We start from the raw sequence: 21,910 nt of genomic DNA, 5'->3' as shown, positions 1-21,910 counted from the left end.
CAAAGGCTTTTGTTGTTTACTTGCCAATAGAAACTTGCTTTGATGCCAGGTATGGAAATTCTGTGAAATAAAAACCTGATTGCCTTATCTCAACAGATTTTTCAGCCTCAACATGTAGGGAAAGGGGTATTAAGGAAGTGAGTACTTTGTGTAACTGTGGACTTCACCTCCTGCTAGGATGGATAGCATTAAAAGCAGAGTCTGTAATAGAGAGATGCTGATTTACAAATCAACCATACATACATTGTAGTAAGCAATTCTTTTTGAAAACTCTTGTGATTATTAGGGACAGAAATGTTATATAAAACCAGTGAAGACCCTGCTGGATCAGTACTGAGGGCATTCATATCCAAGCTTGTTTTCATCATGGGTAAGTGTGTAATCAGATATAGATCCTTCCTTCTTCTTATATGGTTTCTTTACTAGTATTTTTATAATGATGCTTTAATTTTTATGATGACTGGGGTTAGCACTTATATAGGATAACCAATTTGGGGACTTTCCTTGGGAGGACAATTTCTTCCAGTCTTAGCATCCCATAGTTAATTATACTTGATTGTGTAGGAGTGAGACCAGGTGAAATGTTCCCCTTCTGTGTTAGCATTTGTATTGGTGTTCTTGTTGAGGAAGCCACATTGATAGATTTAGTTCGTGTAGCTTATTTGACATTTTTAGGCGAGGGAATCTCACAACAATCTTCCTGTTCCCCTGGCTCTTAGAATCTTTCTGACACATTTTTACTATTACCCTTGAGTCTTGAGTAGAGGAGTTATAGATATAGCAATTGAGGCTGGGTGCCGCATGGTCACTTGTTCTCAGCATTTTGATCCTTTTCTTTAATGGTCTAACTCTGTTCCAAGCTCAAGATTCCACAATACTGTTTCTTTAATGGATAAGAACCAAACTTAAGTCTGGGTAGTAGGACAAGAATTTAGAATATATTTAGGATTTATGCTGGTTTAGAAAGGTAGAAACTGGAAGTTTTCCTCCAAGGTCTAGATCTCCGGAAGTTATAAATAGTTGTCTATGTGTACAGGCATTATTTTCTGTTCGGTAGATCATATTTCTTTGTTCCTTGGTGTTATATTTATTTATTTATTTATTTTATTATATCTGTAGAATGGCTTTCTCTGAGATGAAGACCAGCAATACATGAGGCAGTGCTATGGAAGCAATTACTTAGAATTATTCTTTAATCATCCTATACAGTCTTCCTAAGTCAGTGATGACATAATGTATTATTCTTAAAAGTACAGTCATTCATGGAGCATGATTTTATATATACTTTATGTAATTCCAAAATGTACTAGCTTCATAAAATCTATATAGTTTTAAACTCAGTGTCCTTCAGAATATATTTTGAAATATAACACCAAGCTTAATTAGTGAAACAGTCAGAGAAAGAGTGGTTTGCTCAGCTTGAGGGTGGTTCAAGCTTTTAATTCTAGGACTCAAGATTTTGAGGAAGAAGGAACTCCAAGTCATGGCCAGCCTAAGTTCCATAGTGAGATGATGATGAAAGAAAACATACTGTATTTAAGCTGAGTAAAATCATCTTGAGTTTTACTTTATTGTTTTTCTGGCATTGTTACAAAAGGCTTTGCAACAGTCTTCTTAATGAACATTGCAATGCTGTAGGAGAAACCCAATTCTCTGCTTTAAATGATGCTTTGCATGTTATAAGGCTAAACTCGTGCAATCTATGGAAGAAGAGGCACATTTGGATGTCGTCCCTAAGTAGAGTGAATGTCAGTTTGTCTTCTATAGCCTTTATGTTCAATAATAAATATTACATAGAAAGTAAAAGACAGGGTAATGGCTAGTTCTGAATAGTAAAAGAATAGGTTTAAGAGCATTACTAGGAAACTGGGAAAGGAAATAACATTTGAAATGTAAATAAAGAAATGTATCCATTAAAAAAGAGCATTACTAGGGATATAGCAATCTATAATCAGCAATGTGGTTCACATGGCTTCTTCTGAGTTAGATCCTAGAGAACAGCAGGTAAATGTATGTTCTGTTTCCAGGACTCAACCTCCTACTGAATGTTCAACTTGGTAAGTCATTAACTACATGTTTACTATTAGCAATGCCTCTTATCTCTCTAAATTACTTATAATCCAATATTATGCTTAATATAGATTATTATTAACTTATATTCTATTTTATTTTAGAAAAAACCCTAGCAGGAGATAACATACTAAAAATTGAGATGGGTTTACTTTGTGGAGAGTTGACTATTTTAGTTCTGTTCTCATTGCTATCCACTATAGCATGACCACTAGAGAGCTATAAACTAATGACTACCTAGCTCTACATGACAGCTGGACATGTTTTGTCACATAAGTAAACCAAATTTCCCCTATGTATTTTTCAAAACCGAACATAAGTCACTTTAAGTCAAGATGGGCTCTTCTGTGAGAGCTCAGACTCATCACTTTTAACCAGAGATTAGGCATCTGAAGTACAGGAAAGGAAGGTAGCAAGGACAAATTATGAGAACAGGTCATTAGCACCAACAGAACACTGTCATCCTTAACCATCACTTCTCACAGACTCTGCCTACCAGCTGATGTGTTACTTCAACAACTGGCCTCAGTATCAGCCAGATGTGAGAGGTATGAAGCTTGATGACATTGACCCTTGCCTCTGTACTCACCTAATCTATTCTTTTGCTGGGATTTGGGAAAACAACAACACCATGACCAAAAGGAAAGATTTGGATGACTACAAAGAATTTAATGATTTAAAAAAGAGGTAAGAGAAGGAGAAGATATATGATGTGGCATCTGTGGGGTCAATAGTTACCAGATGTCAATGCTTCTTAATACTACAGGATTGATAGATTTGATGTAGATGCCCAGTTTCCAAGTTGATCACATTTTAAAATATTTATTTATTTATTTATTTATTTATTTATTTATTTATTTATTTTTACACTCTAGATTTTATTATCCTTCTGGTCCACCCCCACGACAGTTCCATATCCCATACATTCTCCCCCCTTGTCTCTACAAGGATGTCCCCACACCACCCACCCTACCAGACCTCTAAACTTCCTGGGGCCTCCAGTCTCTTGAGGGTTAGGTGCATCTTCTCTGACTGGGCCCATACATGTGAGTCCTCTGCTGTATATGTGTTGGATGCCTCATCTCAGCTGGTATATGTTGCCTGCTTGGTGATCCAGTGTCAAGCTAATTGAGACTGCTGGTCCTCTTACAGTGTTGTCCTCCTCAGCTTTCTCCAGCTTTTTTTTCTAATTCAACCAGAGGGTTCAGCAGCTTCTGTTCATTGGTTGGGCACACTCTTCATATCTGAATCTGATTATTTCAGCTGCTTGTTGGGTCTTTTGTAGGGCAGTAATAATCGGCCCCTTTTTGTGACTGCCCCATAGCCTCAGTAATGGTGTTAGGTCTTGGGGACTCCCCTTAATCTGAATCCCACTTCGGGCCTGTTGCTGGACCTCCTTTTCCTCAGGTTCTTCTCCATTTATTTCTCTGCAATTCTTTCAGACAGGAAGAATTATGGGTCAGAGTTTTGACTGTGGGATAGCAACCCCATCCTTCACTTTATGCCCTGTCTTTCTGCTGGATGTGTGTTCAATAAGTTCCTTCTCCCCACTGTAGGACCTTTCATCTAGGGTCCCTCCTTTGAGTCCTGAGAGTCTCTCACTTCCCAGGTTTCTGGTACATTTCAGAAAGGGTCCTCCCAATCTCCTTTCTCCTGAGGTCACCTGTTTCCATTTTTTTTTCTGCTGGTCCTCAGGGCTTCAGTTCTTTTCGCCCAGCCAATACAAGACCATGTTCCCTCTCCCCACACCCAAATCCCCTTTCCCTCCCCCATTGTGGTTGCTTTCTCCTCCCTCCCAAATGTAACTGAGGTTAGAAAAAATGACATATTTTTGACAAAAATGTAAGTTTTGAAATATTTATAAATATATACATTGTTTTGACCACATCTATAAAAATTGTTACATGCATTTATGGTGTCTGTAGATGCATATAAATGTTCATATGTATGCCACAAAACATGTGTTGAAATCAGAGCACAACTTTCAGGAGTTAACTCTCTCACCATGTGGGTACTGGGAGTTGTGCTGAGGTGATCAGCTTGATGGCAAGTATATATAAGAACTGAGATATCTTGCCTGCCCCTGAACACTTCTATTTTCAGTAATTTAATCTACTCTCTGCTGTTTCTAAAATGTTGATAATTATTATAAACTTTAAGCACCATGTTGCATAAATGTGGTATCATCAAGTTATGATAAGTGAAATTTTGTAATTCTTGTGTGTATTCCTAATCCTCTTTCCCCTGACTGGCCATGATAAGCACAAGTCTGGTTTATGTTTGAGTTCAAATACTCAAGAGTCTACTCATGCATGGTATCTTTATGGGTCTCTCCTAATTTTCTTATTAACATGCACTCCATGTTAACACATGCCATGTTAAGTAACACACTTCATTCTATTGCTGAATTTTTATGCTTATATTTAGTACATCTTTTTGTCTACTCATTCACCTAAGTATAGGAGATTTAATATCTTGCATATTGCAAATTGTACACTGTTTGTGCCATTTCTTCAACACATTCATTTCATATCCTTCGGAAAGAAATTAAATGACAATTATAACCTTTCAAGGACTATTTATATTAGTTTATATCTTGGCTGCATTAAAGTACATCTGTATAAATGGCTTCTAAGTGTTCTTTCAAAAATAGATTTCCTTGACAATGTAGTTGTGCTTCATATTTTATCATAGTAATCATAGCAGGTGAAGATGACATTTCATTATGGTTTTAAGAACATTATCTCTGGATTGTATGATCTTAAAATACTTTTGTTCATACCATTATTGGTGTTTTATCTTGTTTTAAATAAATGTGTAAAGATTTTAGCCCATTTTTTATTCAGGATGCTTTTGATCACTCAGAGCTTTTGATTCATGAATATATTGGTTATTAACCTTTCACAAGGTATATAGTTATCAAATATTTTGTTCCATATTCTAGTTTGTCTTCTTACTCTGTTGATTGTGTTACTTTTGTTGTAAGAATCTGCAATATGGCATAATCCCACTGATCATCTTTCCTTCTGTTGCCTGTGTGATGGGGAATCTTTTGGAAAAAAATCACTGTTTAGGCCACATTTGTAGTTTTATCCATGTTTCTTTCAGGTAGTGTTTAGTTTCACAACCTATGTTTGTATTTAACTTATTTTAGTTTCTTTTTACATTTGATGAGCAACAGTGGTCCAAAATTATAATTCCACCTGCAGATAAGTACATATGTAAAAGGTCATATTACCTATTATATGTGCTTAGTATTTTTAAAATTAGCTACTTTCTTCCATCCTTTGTGTATTTAATCACTCAATAACGCCATTGTCTCAGTGAATTGCACAAGGAAGAGGATGAACATACTATAAAATAGACACCAAATGGTCTGATTGATAATCAGAAGAATTTTCTACATTTTAATAAAAATGTCTTTTGTGAAAAATAAAGCAATACCTGGTACTTTGGAATTTGCATATCCATTCTGTTTATTCATACATAACACAAAAATAAGGCAACTTCTACCATGATCAATGGTACTATCATGAATATAGTTATTAATAAAGCTATTATTTATACTGGGAATAACAACTTTTTGATTTCTTGCATCAAAGACTACCTGATAGTATGTGAATCACTATTCCAGCACAACAGAACCAGAATCAAGCAGAAAAAATAACAATGCACCCAAAACTTGAGTATTGTTTTCTCATGAAAGACGCACTTTGGAAATTCATAGTTTGAAATCCCTATTCCGAAGAGTCTTTGCATTTCTAATGCACTGATTTTGGATTAATTATCATAGAGACTGAAGACATGATATTTCAAATAAGAGATATCATTTTACTTCATAGTACAGGGTATGAATTAATTATCGTCTGATTTGTAGGCACTAGAAATATTGCCCAGTACATTCTTTGCATGAATTTTGGAAAAGGAGCATGGGAGAAGTAGGAAGGGGGACAGGAAGGGATTGGAGAGATGTGGATAAAGGTCATATGTAAGAAATACTTATAATTATGCATATCTGTATAAAACATAGGAATATATAATAGGGACATATATGTAATATATATAATATATGCCTATATGTCTACAATGAAAATTAGTGAACAAAGTGGTCAAAAATTTGAAGCAGACTGTGGGAAGTTATATAAGGAATAGTTTGGAGGGAGAAATATTATAATTATCTTATAATTTTGAAAATAACAATATACCTTATAAAATCTTGTACTTTAGATTTGCCCAAGTAACTTTGATGTTATTTAAGATTATGGCAACACAAAATTTGTAATAAATTTTCATTAATAGAAAAATTGTTCACAAGTTTACTGTATAATATCAAGACAAGATTAAAGCATAAGAACAGGCCCAATACCATAAATAGTTTCATTTTAAATACGAGGACCCATGGAATTTGAAATTTCTCTTTTCTTTTACTTTAAAGAAACAACAAGCTGAAAACACTCCTGTCTATTGGTTGCTGGAACTTTGAAGCTGGTCTGTAAGTTCTCTTCTGAGATAGTTTTCATTCACATACTATTGAAGACAATCTGTAGCATCATTTCTGTCTCCTTATCCTACACAGTTTTAGATGGAGTACTAAAGTATCCACTAAGGGAACATGTAAACTAAATAAAGTCTACAGTGGAACTTCATTACTAACCAAAAGACTTTGGAAAACTAGTGTGTATTTCATATGTTTAAATGTTTGGATTAATATTCTGGTACTCCCCTAAGATTTAATTACCTATTTCATAACAGATGTCCTTCTTAAAGTACCTCAGCATACAAAGCCAGAGGAATAACTGATATATTTTTCATCTTTGTTTCCAAAAGAAGGGAAAGAAAATGGACATGCATAAGCAGTAAGCCTTCTTTGAGAGCACATAAATTTGAGAACTATTTGAAGACCAAACACACTGATATGTTAGCTCCACTCAAAACCAGTACAGCTGCATTCAATACACAGAACATTAGAATCAGCAATAATTAAATACATGGAAAGTTGACCAAAAGCAGAGATTCCACAGGGATTTCCTGAGAACTGCAGAGACTTAATCTTGGGGAAAGGTCCTGATGAAAGACTCAGAGGCATATATTAATCAATAAAGCATCTTTATCCCAGTGTGTTTAGTTTCCTGAAGAATTATTATCATTTCTCTGTGTTCCCTTAGTTTTATCACCATGGTGTCAACTCCTGAGAGCCGCCACACTTTCATTACTTCAGTTAGAAAATTCCTGCGAAAGTATGGATTTGATGGACTTAACTTAGCTTGGCAGTACCCTGGCTGTTATGGAAGCCCTCCTAAGGACAAACATCTCTTTACTATCCTAACACAGGTAAGGAAATCAGGAATAAATACCGTTTTTATTCCTAGAAGATTTGAATTTTTATCTTTCTAAGGAGAATTATTATATTACAAAACTAAATATGAATTTAGATTTATAAAGTATTATCATTGCAAAGATTCTTAAGTACCATCACTTCATTCAACAAGGTATATACTAGATGTTTTTACCACATGTAGTTTATAAAACACAAATATTATTTATTTTGGTATTACATATATAGGTGTTTTGTCTGAATGTATGCCTACACAGCAGGAGAGAGCATCAGATCACATTGACTACAGTTATAGACAATTTTGAGCCACCATATGAATCCTGGGAATTGAACTCAGAAACCCTGGACAAGGCAATGTTCTTAACTGCTAATCCACACCTTCGGCTTGACCACATGAGTTTTAAGACCTGTAATTCATTTCAACTTCACATTTTTCATTAGTTTATGTGTATACAAGGATTACACACACACACACACACACACACACACACACACACACACACACACGCACACACACATACCGACACAAACTCCATGTAAAGCTACTATAGAGGTGGACAATATAATATTCTACCTAAGAATATATGCTACCAAATAGTCCTATAGACCCCACAGATATTGCAAACCACCGATAATACTATTGATTATCCTTCACAACTTGATAGCAAAACACTTTTGGTGAACATCCCACATACTTGAGTCATACTACATAGAGAAATGTAGATGGTACTCATATGGAACATTCTTTTCTGTTGGCTAGTATTCATAATGCTTGAAGGTGCTATACAAACTATCAGAGGAGAAAACTGATCATTAATGTCACCCAGCTATGAACCATGCAAGCTACACTAATGACCTATCTTCAAGTTATTCCCACTAATGCAATAGTGGCACATATGTTAAAGGAGAAACTGGACACTTTTGACCTCATTTAGAACCTTTTTCACTAGAAAGAACCCATACCTGACAAAGAGGCTAAGAACCTGAATAAATAGGCCATGGTTCCTAAGAGAAAATAGATTACAATTATTCTTCTAAATGAACATAGTAACAGAGTGACTTCTAATGTCATATTTCTTGGCCTAGAGGTTGGGGAATCACTTACTCCTCATCAGAGAAGCTTCTGTTAGGAGTAGAAGAGTAAATAACTCAAAAAGCCACAAATGGAGAGGACAGATTTATTTTAAAAACCAGAAACAGTTGATGATTTTGAAGAAACAGACTTTTAGACACAAGGTTATACACATATGAACACATGTGTCATAGAGATTGTGACAGCATGCACAAGAGCAGAGCAAGCACAAACCAGACAAAATTCCAACAGAAAAGAGGTGAAGTGGGCATAAAATGTAACACAGTGGGCTATATGTAACACATTGGTAATAGAAGAGAGATAATATATTGTCTTTAATTATGTGTCACTGGATATATCAACCACATTGCAGGGTAAACTCCATAAGAGTAGATAGTATGTACAAACTGGACTGTATGATGTTTTGCGTAGAGTGAAAGAGTGAATGAACTTGGATTAGTAGAAAGGTACAGGAGGATTTGAGAGAAGTTGAGGGAAGAGAATTAATATGTTTAAGATACAGTGTGTGAAATTCTTAAAGAATAAATAAAATTTTAAAATATAATTTCATAATATTTTTGATGAATGACAGGATAAAGGAATGCAAAGCATAAACAATACAGTATATTTAAACAAATGTTCATGGAAAGATGAAAAAGTGCTTCCTAAAGTATTACTTATTTTCTATTGCTGGGATAAAATACCTTGACAAACACAACTTACAGAAGTGTTTATTTTCCCTTGAAGATCTAGAGAGTTAGCATAACAGTAAGCAAGCAGTAGGCATGGTGGCTGGAACAGTGTTTTCAGAGCTCACAGCTTGAACCATAACATGAAACACTAAGTGCAAACTGGAAGTGGACATGCTTTTTAATCTCAAACTCCTTCCCACACATGACTTTCTTCTAGCAAGGTTTTACTACCTTAACTTCTTCAAATACATCATTGACTAGGGACCTGTTCAAATTACTAAGGCTATGGAGGGTATTTCTTACTGCAGTACATAAAATGCTTTCTCTCAGTGATGAACATAGTCTGGTACTATGCAATTGAGGATAGATAGTGACTGCATGTATGTAAATAGATGAATCTGTGAGAACATTTTTACTACTTCTTTGAAAAGTTTTTGTGTTTTGGTCGTATTTGCTCTCTGATAACACCTCCTCAATTATGTTGCTACCCAAATAAATTTGTGTTCTATTTCTTAAAATCCATCTAGTCCAATGTTTGTTGCTCACATGTTCTTGGAAGTGGCCTTCCATTGGAGCATGATCAATCTCTTAGTTTCTACACTCTTAAGGAAAACTGACTGTCCCTACTCCAGCAGCTCTCTATGCCAGAATTTTATCTGGCTTGTGTTATATAGGTCATATGAATATTGTCACAATTCCCATGAATTCATATGTGTATCCATACTTCTGTGTTCAGAAACACTGTTTTCTTGTGGTCATCTGTCACTTCTAGTTAATATAACTTTTTTGACTCTCTTGCTGAAAACAATCTATAATCTATATATTTTATGATCTCAAGACAGATTCTTTTTCTTAGTCTGAACAGTAGATTATCAGCCAGGATCTGAATGAGGAACTATAATAACCAATTTAGGATTGAGAATTCTCTGATGAGAACTGAGAGATGTATTGATCTATGACTATAATGACTGGTTATCTGTTGTTTGTTTCATCTACGTCCATTTAGCAGAATAATAGTAGATCATTCCCTAAAATCAATGACCTGTGTAGTCATAAGTTCTTTGCTTTGATAATGATGCCAAGTGTGGGTTTTATTTTGTGGAGTGGTCTCCAAATCCAATTAGAAAGTGTGCAAGGGCACACACTAGCCAATAACTCCCAAAGAGATAACTAGTTTCTGACATTTTGCTTTTAATTAATTTTTTGTATCTAGTAAAGTCATTGTTGCCTACTTATATGGTGGTTCCATTTTAATTATTTTTGATTGTATGCATGTATATATATTATGAAAGTTCTATAGTGGCAATTTACTTTTTGTTGAACAGATTTAACTATCAAAAAACAGTATATGAACTCTTAGTTAAAGCATGCTTTCAGTATATTTATAATTTCTAGACACTTATTTTTACTTCATTGACACAATGGAGAACAAAACCACACACTGTGCAATATATGGGTTCAATATTTAAAGACAGTAAAACATCTCACTTATAATGCATCTTCTAGTAGAACATCCTGGTCACTTTGACTAATGTCTACATGGCAGTTTTCTGAGGCAGTCTATTTAATTCCTTCTGGTATTCCCAAATAATGTTGTAATAAGAGTAAAACCTAATATTCTAAGTAATGTTTGAATCACAGGACACACCAAGGAATTGTCATCTCATACTGAAATTGATCTGTCATCTATCTATTCTTTCTCCCTTCCATTGAAATGAAAATCAGCCTCATAAAAAGGTCCTCTATTGAACAAATGAAAGCAAATTTCTACCCAACTGAAACCTGAATCCAGGGCATCAAAGCAAATGTAGTTCCAGAGCAGGATGATGCTGGGATACATTGATGGACATCTAGGACCTTTACCTTGATTTTGAGTGGTTGCCGACATTTTGTGTAGCATTGGGAATAATCTCTATTACCTATGAATATTAGCCATGTGTTAACATCATTTACCACAATGACTTTATTGAAATGTTGACTAAGTAAGATAAAAGATGTTGAAGTGCTTTAGCATGTATTTTATTTACAGAGCTAAATTAATTCCAAACATATGGTGTTATATCATATTACTCTATAGGAAATACGTAAAGCTTTTGAAAAGGAGGTGAGCAAGAACAAAAAGTCCAGGCTGATAATCACTGCTGCACTTGCCGGTGTCATCTCCCCAATCCAATTTGGCTATCATGTTCCCCAACTGTCACAGTGAGTGATGTACCATGCCCTGTAATACTATAGTATGAGCAGTTTTCTTTCTTGCTTTTTATCCACTGTTATAACTTCCTTTTTATTTTTGATTTTTTAAAACTTTTTTAAATTGGATATTTTATTTTTAAATTTCAAATGTTATCCCCTTTCCCAGTTTTCAAGACATAAGCCTCCTCCCAATCGTCCTCTCCTTCTTCTATAAGGGTGTTATCCTACCCATCCAACACCCCTTCCCACACCCCGACATTGTCCTACACTGGGAGTCCAAACTTGGTAAGACCAAGAGCTTCTCTTTCCATTGGTGCCCAACAAGGCCATCCTCTGCTACATATAAAGTTGGAGCCATGGGTCAGTCCACACATAGTCTTTGGGTAGTGGTTTAGTCCCCGGGAGCTCTGATTGGTTGGCATGGTTGTTCTTATGGGGTTGCAAGCACCTTCAGCTCTTTCAATCCTTTCTCTAATTCCTTGAATGGGGGTTCCATTCTCATTTCAGTTGTTTGCTGCAATGTTTGACGTGCTATGGCTGTGTCTCTCAGGAGACATCTATATCCAATTCCTGATAGCACACACTTCTTAGCTTCATCCATCTTATCTACATTGGTGGTTGTATACATATGGGCCACATGGGCAGGCTCTGAGTGGCCATTCCTTCAGTCTCTGCTCCAAACTATGCCTCCATATCCCCTCCTATAAAAATTTTTGTTCCCATTTTTAAGAAGAAGTGAAACATTTGCACTTTGCTCATCCTTCTTCTTGAGCTTCATGTGGTCTGTGGATTGCATCATGGGTAACTTGAGCTTTTGGGCTAATATCCACTTATCAATGAGTGCATACCATGTGTGTTTTCCTGTGAATTTGTTACATCACTCAGGATGATATTTTTCAGTTCTATCCCTTTGCCTGTGAATTTCATAAAGTCATTGTTTTTGATAGCTGAGTAGTATTCCATTGTGTAGATGTACCACATTTTCTGTATCCATTCCTCTGTTGAATGGCATCTGGGTTCTTTCCAGCTTCTGGCTATTATAAATAAGGCTGCTATGAACATAGTGGAGCATATGTCTTTGTTATATGTTGGAGCATCTTTTGAGTATATGCTCAAGAGAGGTATAGCTGGTTCTTCAGGTAGTTCAAGTCCAATATTCTGAGGAAACTCTAGACTGATTTCGAGAGTGGTTGTACCGTTCTGCAATTCCACCAACAATGGAGGAGTGTTCCTCTGTCTCCACATCCTCGCCAGCATCTGCTGTTGCCGGAGTTTTTGATCTTAGCCATTTTGACTGATGTGAGGTGGAATCTCAGGGTTCTTTTGATTTGCATTTCCCTTATGACTAAATATGTTGAACATTTCTTTAGGTGCTTCTCAGTCATTCGGCATTCCTCAGCTGTGAATTCTTTGGTTAGCTCTGAACCCCAGTTTTTAATAGGGTTATTTGTCTCCCTGCAGTCTAACGTCATGTGTTCTTTGTATATTTTGGATATGAGCTCTCTATTGGTTGTAGGATTGGTAAACATCTTTTCCCAATCTGTGGGTTGCCTTTTTGTCTTAACAACAGTGTCCTTTGCCTTACAGAAACTTTGTAGTTTTATGAGATCCTATTTGTCAATTCTTGAGATTAGAGCATAGGCCATTGGTGTTTTGTTCAGGAAGTTTCCTCCAGTGCTCATGTGTTCGAGATTCTTCCCCACTTTTTCTTCTACTATTTTGAGTGAATCTGTTTTGATATAGGTCCTTGATGCACTTGGACTTAAGCTTTGTACATGATGATAAGAATGGATTGATCTGCCTTCTTCTACATGCTGACCTCCAGTTGAACCAGCACCATTTGTTGAAAATGCTATCTCTTTTCCATTGGATGGTTTTAGCTCCTTTGTCAAACATCAAGTGCCCATAGTTTTGTGGGTTTATTTCTAGGCTTTCAGTTCTATTCCCTGAAGTACCAGCCTGTCTTTGTACCAACACCAAATAGTTTTTTATCACTGTTGATCTGTAATACTGCTTGAGGTCAGAGATGGTGATTCCCCCAGACATTATTTATTGTTGAGTATAGTTTTTGCTCTCCTGGGTTTTTAGTTATCCTAAATGAATTTGCAAATTTCTCTTTCAAACTCTATGAAGAATTGAGTTGTAATTTTAATGGGGATTTCATTGAATCTGTAGATTGCTTTTTGCAAAATGGTCATTTTTACTAGATCAATCCTGCCAATCCATGGACATGGAATGTTTTTCCATTTTCTGAGATCTTCATCAATTTCTTTCTTCAGAGATCGAAGTTCTTGTCATACTGATCTTTCACTTGTTTGGTTAAAGTAACAGCAAGGTATTTCTTATTTTTGGGACTATTGTAAAAGGCATTGCTTCCCTAATTCCTTTCTCAACCTGTTGATCCCTTGAGTAGTAGAAGGCTACTGATTTATTTTATTTAATTTTATACCCAGTCAGTTTGCTGAATTGTTTATCAGGCTTAGTAATTTTCTGGTGGAACATTTGGAGTCACTTAAGTATACTATCATGTCATCTGCAAAAATTGGTACTTTGACTTCTTCCATTCCAATTTGTGTCCCTTTGACCTCTCTTTGTTGTCTGATTGCTCTGGCTAGTATTTCGAGTACTGTATTGAGTAAGTAGTGAGAGAGTTGTCACATTTGTCTACTCCCTGATTTTAGTGAGATTGCTTCAAGTTTCTCTCCATTTATTTTAATGTTAGCTACTGGTTTGCTCTATATTGATTTTCCTATGTTTATGGATGGAGCTTGAATTCCTGATCTTTCCAAGACTTTTTTTCATGAAGGGGTGTTGAATTTTCTCAAATGCTTTCTCAGCATCTAATGAAATGATCATGGGGTTTTTTATCTTTGAGTTTGTTTTTATAGTGGATTACACTGATGGATTTCCATATATTGTAACATCCCTGCATACTTGGGATGAAACCTACTTGATCATGATGGATAATCCTTTTTACATGTTCTTGGATACGGTTTATGAGAATATTATTGAGTATTTTTGCATTGATATTCATAAGAGAAATTGGTCTGAAGTTCTCTTTCTTTGTTGGGTCTTTGTGTGGTTTACGTATAAATATAATTGTGGCTTCATAGAAGGAATTCGGTAGTGCTCCATCTGTTTCCATGTTGTGGAATAGGTTGGACAGTATTGGTATGAGATCTTCTATGAAGATCTGATAGAATTCTGCATTAAACCCATCTGGTCGTGGGCTCTTTTTTATTAAATGCTTCTATTTATGGATCTATGTGGTTGTTTAGATGGTTTATTTTTTCCTGACTTAACTTTGGTACCTGGTATCTGTCTAGGAAATTGTCTATTTCCTCCAGATTTTCTAGTTTTGTTGAATATGGGTCTTTGCAGTAGTATCTGATGATTTTTTAAATTTCTTCAGATTCTGTTGTAATGTCTTCCTTTTCATTTTTGAATTTGTTAATTTGGATTCACACTCTATACCCTCTGGTTAGTCTGGCTAAGAGTTTATTTATGTTGTTGATTTTCTCAAAGTATTAGCTCCTCGTTTTGTTGATTCCTTGTATAGTCCTTTTTGTTTCTATTTGATTAATTTCAGCCCTGAGATTGATTATTTCCTGCCTTCTACTCCTGTTGGGTTTATTTATTTCTTTTTGTTGTAGAGCTTTTAGGTGTGCTGTCAAGCTGCTGACTTATACTCTCTCCTGCTTTTTTTTTTTTTTTTTTTTTTTTTTGCAGGCACTGAAAGCTATGAGTTTTTCTTTTAGCTTTGCTTTCTTTTGTCCCATAAGTTTGGGTATGTTGTGCCTTCATTTTCATTAAATTCTAAAAGAACTTTAATTTCTTTATTTCTTCCTTGACCAAGTTATCATTGAGTAGAACATAGTTCAACTTCCAAGTATATATGGGCATTCTGTCATTATTGTTGTTATTGTAGACAAGCCAAATTCCATTGTGATCTGATAGGATGTATAGGATTATTTTTATCTTCTTGTATCTGTTGAGGATTTTTTGTGACCAATTGTATGCTCAGTTTTAGAGAAGGTACCATGAGGTGCTGTTAAGAAGGTATGTCCTTTTGTTTTATGCTAAATGTTCTATAAATATCTGTTAAGTCCATTTGGTTCATAACGTCTATTAGTTTCTCTATGTGCCTGTTTAATTTCTGTTTCCATGATCTGTCCATTGATGAGAGTGGGGTGTTGAAATCTCCTACTATTATCGTGTGAGGTGCAATGTGTGCTTTATTAACGTTTCTTTTATGAATGTAGGTACCCTTGCGTTTGGAGCATAGATATTTAGGATTGAGAGTTCATCTTAGTGGATTTTTCCTTTGATGAATAGGAAGTGTCCTTCCTTATCTTTTTTAATGACTTTTGGTTGAAAGTCGATTTTATTTGATATTAGAATGGGTACTCCAGCTTTATTCTTCAGACCATTTTCTTGGAAATTTGTTTCTCAGCCTTTTACTCTGAGGTAGTATCTGTCTTTGTCTCTGAGGTGTCTTTCCTGTATGCAGCAAATTGCTGAGTCCTCTTTGTGTATCCAGTCTGTTAGTGTATGTCTTTTTATTGGTGAATTGAGTCCAGTGATGTTCAGAGATATTAAGGAACAGTGATTGTTGCTTCCCATTGTTTTCATTGTTAGAGATGGAATTATGTTTGTGTGCCTCTCTTCTTTTGGTTTCATTTCAAGGAGATTACTTTCTTCCTTTTCTGGGGTATAGTTTCCCTCCTTTGTTGGGCTTTTCCATCTAATATCTTTTGTAGGGCTGGATTTGTTGAAAGATATTCTGTAAATTTGGTTTTGTCATGGAATATCTTGGTTTCTCCCTTTATGTTAATTGAGAGTTTTGCTGGATGTAGTAGCCTGTGCTGGCATTCGTTTTCTCTTAGGGTCTGTATGACATCTGTCCAGGATCTTCTGGCTTTCATAGCCTCTGGTGAGAAGGAATATATAATTCTGATAGATCTGCCTTTATATGTTACTTGACCTTTGGCCTTTTCCCTTTCTGCTTTTAGTATTCTTTCTTTGTTTTATGCATTTGGTGTTTTGACTATTATGTGACAGGAGAAAATTCTGGTTTTCCTGGATGTTTTGGACTAGAGCTTTTTTTTTTTGTTTTACATTGTCTTTGACTATTGTGTCTATGTCTTCTATGGTATCTTCTGCCCCTCATATTCTCTCTTCTATCTTTTGTATTCTGCTGGTGATGCTTGCATTTATTACTCCTGATCTCTTCCCTAAATTTTATTTCTCCAGTGTTATTTCTCTTTGTACTTTCCTTATTGTTTCTATTTCCATTTCAAAATTCTGGATGTTTTTGTTCAATTCCCTCATTTTGTGTATTTTCCTGTAATTCTTTAAGGGATTTTTCTGTTTCCCCTTTCAGGGCTTTAACTTGTTTACTTGTGTTGTCCTGTATTTCTTTGTGTGTTATTTATGTCCTACCTAAAGTCCTCTATCATCATCATAAAATGTGATTTTATATCTAAGTCTTGCTTTTCCATTGTGTTTACATTTGCAGTATTTGCTTTCGTGGGAGAACTTGGATCTGATGGTGCCAAGTAGTCTTGGTTTCTGTTGCTTAAGTTCCTGAGCTTGCCTCTTGCCATCAGGTTGACTCTGGTGTTAGCTTGCCTTGCTGTCTCTTACAGTGGCTTGACGATTCTGTGTCAGAATGCTGGCCTGTGTGTCAGCATTCTGTAGACCTGTTTTCTTTTAGCTGGATATGGGAACAGAGAGCTCTGCTCTCAGGTGTGTAGGTGCTGCAGACGACTGGCTTTCAGCTCTCAGTGCAGGCAGAAACCTGAAGGGTCCTGCCCCTGATTGCTTCTAGGTCTCTGTGCCCAGGGGGCACTGATGACACTAGGTGATTTCCTCTTGGGTCAGGAATGTGGGCAGAGAGTAGTCTCCTCTGAGTTCTCAGGAGTTTCAGCACTTCTGAGGGTCCAGGTTCTCTCCCCCATAGGATTTGGGTGCAGGGAGGTGTGTGATTGGTTCAGTTCATTTCTGGCACTGGCTGGACTCAGCAGGTTCCTGACGCTGACTGCTCCTATATTCCAGTATCCAGAGGCACTATGCAATTTCCTCTTGGGCTAGGGATGAGGACAGAATTGGGCAGTGGTGTCGGTCTGATCTGTGTTCTCAGGATTATCCGAACTTCTGCGTGTTTAGCTCTCTCCCCCAATCGATTTAGGTTCAGGGAGCTGTTTGATCAATTCAGTTCAGTTTCGGGCACAGCCAGAAACCAGAAGTGCCCTGTCCCAGAGAACTTCTGCCGTTGTGTGACCTTAGTCCACCTGACAGGTCATCTAAAGCCGAGAAGTTGGTCTAACCTCTGCTCTCAAGTGTGTAGGCACTCCTGGTGACTGGCTTTCGGCTCTTGGCACAGGTAGAAGCTCAATGAGCCATGCCCCTGACTACTCCTAGGTCCTTGTGCCTAGGAGCACAGACGGCACTAGGCAATTTCCTCTTGGGTCGGGAACTTGGGCAGAGAGTAGTCTCCTCTGAGTTCTCAGGAGTGTCCACATCTCTGAGGGTCCAGTTCTCTCCCCCATGGGATTTGGGCCCAGTTTTCTTATTCCTGGGATGTCTTACTGATCTAAGTTTTTGTTCAGAGGCCTTGGAAAGGTCATCTTTTGCTGGAATAGGTGTGGAAAATAATCATAACAAATTACTTTAATCTGAGAGAGTCTACCAGCAGCTGACTGAGACAGATCCACATACTAACAGCTAAGCATTGAACTAAGGTCAGGGATCCCTTTGGAAGAGTTGAGGGAAGAATATAAGGAACTGAATGGGATGGCAACCATATAGGAAGACCAACACTGTCAACTAACCTGCATTCCTAGGATCACACAGAGATTATGACACCAACCAAAAAGCAAACACAGGGTGGTCTGAGGCTCCCAAAATATATGTAGCAGAGGACTGCTTTGTCTGGTCTCAGTGGGAGATGTGCCTCATTTCATAGAGACTTGATGCCCCAGGGATGGGGGATACCCTGGGGCTGCATACTTTCAGCAATGAAGAGGATTTTGGGATAGGAAGAATTCTACAAGAAAGTGCAGGAAAGGGGGCAACTTTGGGGTTAGAAATAAAGTAATTAATAAAAATAAATTATTTTAAGTAATTTCCCCTTACCCTAGGTCTTTGGATTACATTCAAGTCATGACCTATGACCTCCATGGATCTTGGGATGGTTACACTGGAGAAAACAGTCCTCTCTATAAATCTCCAGCTGAAACTGGAGTCAAGGCCTTTTACAACATAGTAAGATACTGTATAGAGAAGTGGTAAGATAAATCATATGTAGATTTAGTACAAAAACAACACAATTAATTACAAATCTCATTGTTTTAAGTCATCAATCATGTTTCATTTAGTATAAACTCTAATATACTGAAATTATTTGTAAGAAATTAGCAGTCATTTTTAGGTTAATACAGAAATTTGAATGCTTATAATAAATAGCTAACATAATTATTCATAGATGGTCTGTGGCTTGGACACCATATCTAATTTCTGCTACTGCAGAAATATACAATGCACAACTGGAAGAACAAAGGGGTATCACCTGAGAAGCTCATTGTTGGCTTTCCAGCATATGGACACACTTTCATTCTGAGTGACTCCACTAAAACAGAAATTGGTGCCCCTAGCAATCGTGGTGGCCATCCAGGACCCTACACAAAGAAAACTGGATTCTGGGCCTATTATGAGGTTAGTAGTTGGCTGCACAGTGCTCTGTGAACTTTTATATGCCTAAGAAGAAAAATGTACTGACTCTGAATTTTTATTCTATCTTATTCTTAAATTGAGTTGAATGTTATTTTAAGGACTTAAAATTTTTATTCCATAGCTTCCAAGTAACCAAAAGTGATAAGCATTTACTAACACATTGTTCTTTCGATTAGTAGGTCACACTCTTTATATTTGTATTTACACACACACACAGACACACACACACAGACACACACAGACACACACACACACAGACACACACACACACACACACACACACACACACACACACACACACACACAAATGTCTCAGAATACCATGGATCCTGAAACCAAACACTAAAATTGTGGACGATTTGTGAACACGTAAAAACATGGAGATATATATCAATTCTTCATCTCTTGCCTAGAATGTATATAACCCTGGGTTTAGTCCCCAATACCACAGAAATAAAAAATAGTTGCATAGTATATAGTAATATATTATGAATATATTTGGCAAGCATGGTGCCTCATAACCATTAACTCTGTATTCATATGACAGAGGCAAGAATATCATCAGTTTGCAGTGAGTCTATACAGACTCAGATCTTTTCTCAAATAAAAAAAGGACTAGAGATGTAGTTCATTGGTAAATTTCTTATTTAGCATTAGCAAGGCCTTGGGGTGACCTCTAGTATAGAAAATAAAACACTTTAAATCTTTCTAACAAATTTGTAGGGTTAGTTTCCTAGAAATCTAATCAATTACAGATTTGAGGTAAACCTTGTGGAGACAATCAAAGGAAGGAAATCAAATAAATGTGCACATTTTTCTTACATGGAAATAATATTTACATTATCTGAAATTCTTAACTGTTCAAAGATTTGTGCATTCCTGAAAAATGGAGCCATTCAGGTCTGGAATGCTGCTCAGCAGGTGCCCTATGCCTTCCATGGCAATGAGTGGGTTGGCTATGACAATGTCAAGAGCTTTCACATCAAGGTAAGGTTAGTTCTTTGGATGCTCTGAGCCCTAACCCTGAGTCTCAAGAAACCAAGTGACTCCTGCTGTCCTTTTTTCTTAACCAGGCTCAGTGGCTTAAGAACAACAACTTTGGAGGTGCCATGATTTGGGCCATTGGTATGGATGACTATACTGGTTCTTTCTGTGATCAGGGCCCATTTCCCCTGACCTCCACCTTGAAGAACGCCCTCAAAGTGCACAGTGCAAGTAAGTGACAGGAAGAGTATGCAGAAGGTAAATAATTGTTCCTTCATCAATCCAGAGAAAGCCTTGATATGCCAGGCTTTTCGCCAGTGAGGTGCTTACTATTTCTCCAACTGCTAACTACCATGTCAGCAATTTAATACTCTATAGGAAATCAGGATTCCTTAGCTTTTGCTTTCTTATTTGTTTCTAGATTAGATAGCTACCCTGGGAAGGTTTAATAGAAACTCATAAATCTAAGCTATTATTCATGGGGATTACGAATGCCTATATTTACTCCAGACTTTTTAAAAATGCATTTGTTTGTTACTTGTACCACATCCTCCAGAAAGGTTTTTATATACTGGGAATCAGTGCCTATTTCTTAACTGATTTATATGGGACATGTCTTAATTAAGGTTCCTATTGTTGTGATGAAACACCATGACTAATAGCAACTTGTAAAGGAAAGGATTTATTTGGCTTAGACTTCTACTTCACTGTTTATCAAGGAAGCTGGAGCAGGAACTCCTAAAACAGGAATCTAAAGGCAGGAGCTGATTCAGAGGCCATGGAGGAGTGCTACTTATTGTCATTTCTCATTGTTTGCTCCGCTTGCTTTCTTAAAGAACCCAGGACTACAGCCCAAAGATGGTACTACTCACAATGGGCTTGTACCTTCCCCATCAGTCATTAGGTAAGAAAATGCCCTACAGGCTTGCCTATATCCTAGTCTTATGGAAGAAATTTCTTAATTGAGGTGCCCTCATCTCAGATGACTTTAGTTTTTGTTAAAATTACCCAACAAAGGGAGGCCAACTTTTTATTGTGAGTTAGGCAGGCTTGAGACAATAGCTGCTTGTAACTTCTGAACTTACCTGAGCAAACCTTGAGTTTATTGTACCAACATTCTAGGACACTTCCTCCTGCCCAGTTCTCTTGTTTCAGAGCAGTCAGTTTCCTCACATGAATTCATTGTTCTTCTCTTTATGCTATATGTTTTAGGTTGCAAAGTAACTGCTCTTTCAGCCAATGTGACTGGTAGCAGGGACAGTAACTTTGGAGCATTGGAGCCTCTATTTCAACTCAGTAGCAAATAACACAAGCAGCATCTGGCACCGCCTGAATGGAATCACATTCTAGAACTTCCAGGCAGAATCTGCCTTCAAGAGCAGCAAACATTGTTGGGCTAGACATAGACACTATCTGATACCTTTCTCCAGGAACTCTGCATACTGTCTCTTGCCTCTTTCTAGGACCATATCACTTCTACCTAGTACACTAAATTAAAATAAGCAGTTAGTTCATGAGTGTCTTTGTTTATTTTGTAATTTAGCAAAAACCTACATTAATTTATTCTTTTTCCTCCATCTTTATTAACTTGGGTATTTCTTATTTAAATTTCAATTGTTTAATTTCCTGGTTTCTGGGCCAACAACCCCCTAACCCGTCTCCCTCCCCTTATATATGGGTGTTCCTCTCCTCATCCTCCCCCCATTATTGCCCTCCACCCAGCAATCATGTTCACTTTTAAAATAGTTTATTTTTCCTTGTTAATTACACAGATCTATACAATTAATTTGATTTTATCCATACCACACTACTTCACCCTACCTTTCTGTG

At 36.8% G+C, this 21,910-nt stretch overlaps 1 protein-coding gene across 3 annotated transcripts; it reads left to right on the top strand.

Moving 5' to 3' along the window:
* The first annotated feature begins 94 nt into the window (after window positions 1-94).
* Window positions 95-21,594, top strand: Chial1 (chitinase acidic-like 1). 3 transcript variants are annotated; one of them, XM_006233113.5, is made up of 11 exons: window positions 95-370; window positions 2,028-2,057; window positions 2,556-2,757; window positions 6,506-6,562; window positions 7,236-7,401; window positions 11,247-11,371; window positions 18,505-18,628; window positions 18,893-19,078; window positions 19,964-20,083; window positions 20,170-20,311; window positions 21,293-21,594. In XM_006233113.5, the coding sequence occupies exons 1-11, from the start codon at window positions 295-297 to the stop codon at window positions 21,385-21,387; spliced, it is 1,323 nt and encodes a 440-aa protein (XP_006233175.1). In that variant the 5' UTR covers window positions 95-294; the 3' UTR covers window positions 21,388-21,594. The 3 variants fall into 3 exon arrangements, with proteins under 3 accessions (XP_006233175.1, XP_063137725.1, NP_001127984.1); XM_063281655.1 differs by lacking the exon at window positions 2,028-2,057 and having other exon boundaries at window positions 157-370; NM_001134512.1 differs by lacking the exons at window positions 95-370; window positions 21,293-21,594 and having other exon boundaries at window positions 2,009-2,057; window positions 20,170-20,325.
* Window positions 21,595-21,910: the final 316 nt, after the last annotated feature.

The sequence above is a fragment of the Rattus norvegicus genome, chromosome 2 (genome assembly GCF_036323735.1).
Source record: "Rattus norvegicus strain BN/NHsdMcwi chromosome 2, GRCr8, whole genome shotgun sequence".
NCBI classification, from domain to species: domain Eukaryota; kingdom Metazoa; phylum Chordata; class Mammalia; order Rodentia; family Muridae; genus Rattus; species Rattus norvegicus.
The sequence above is the reverse complement of the archived record's forward strand: the minus strand, read 5'-3'. Positions and strand labels throughout refer to the sequence as shown.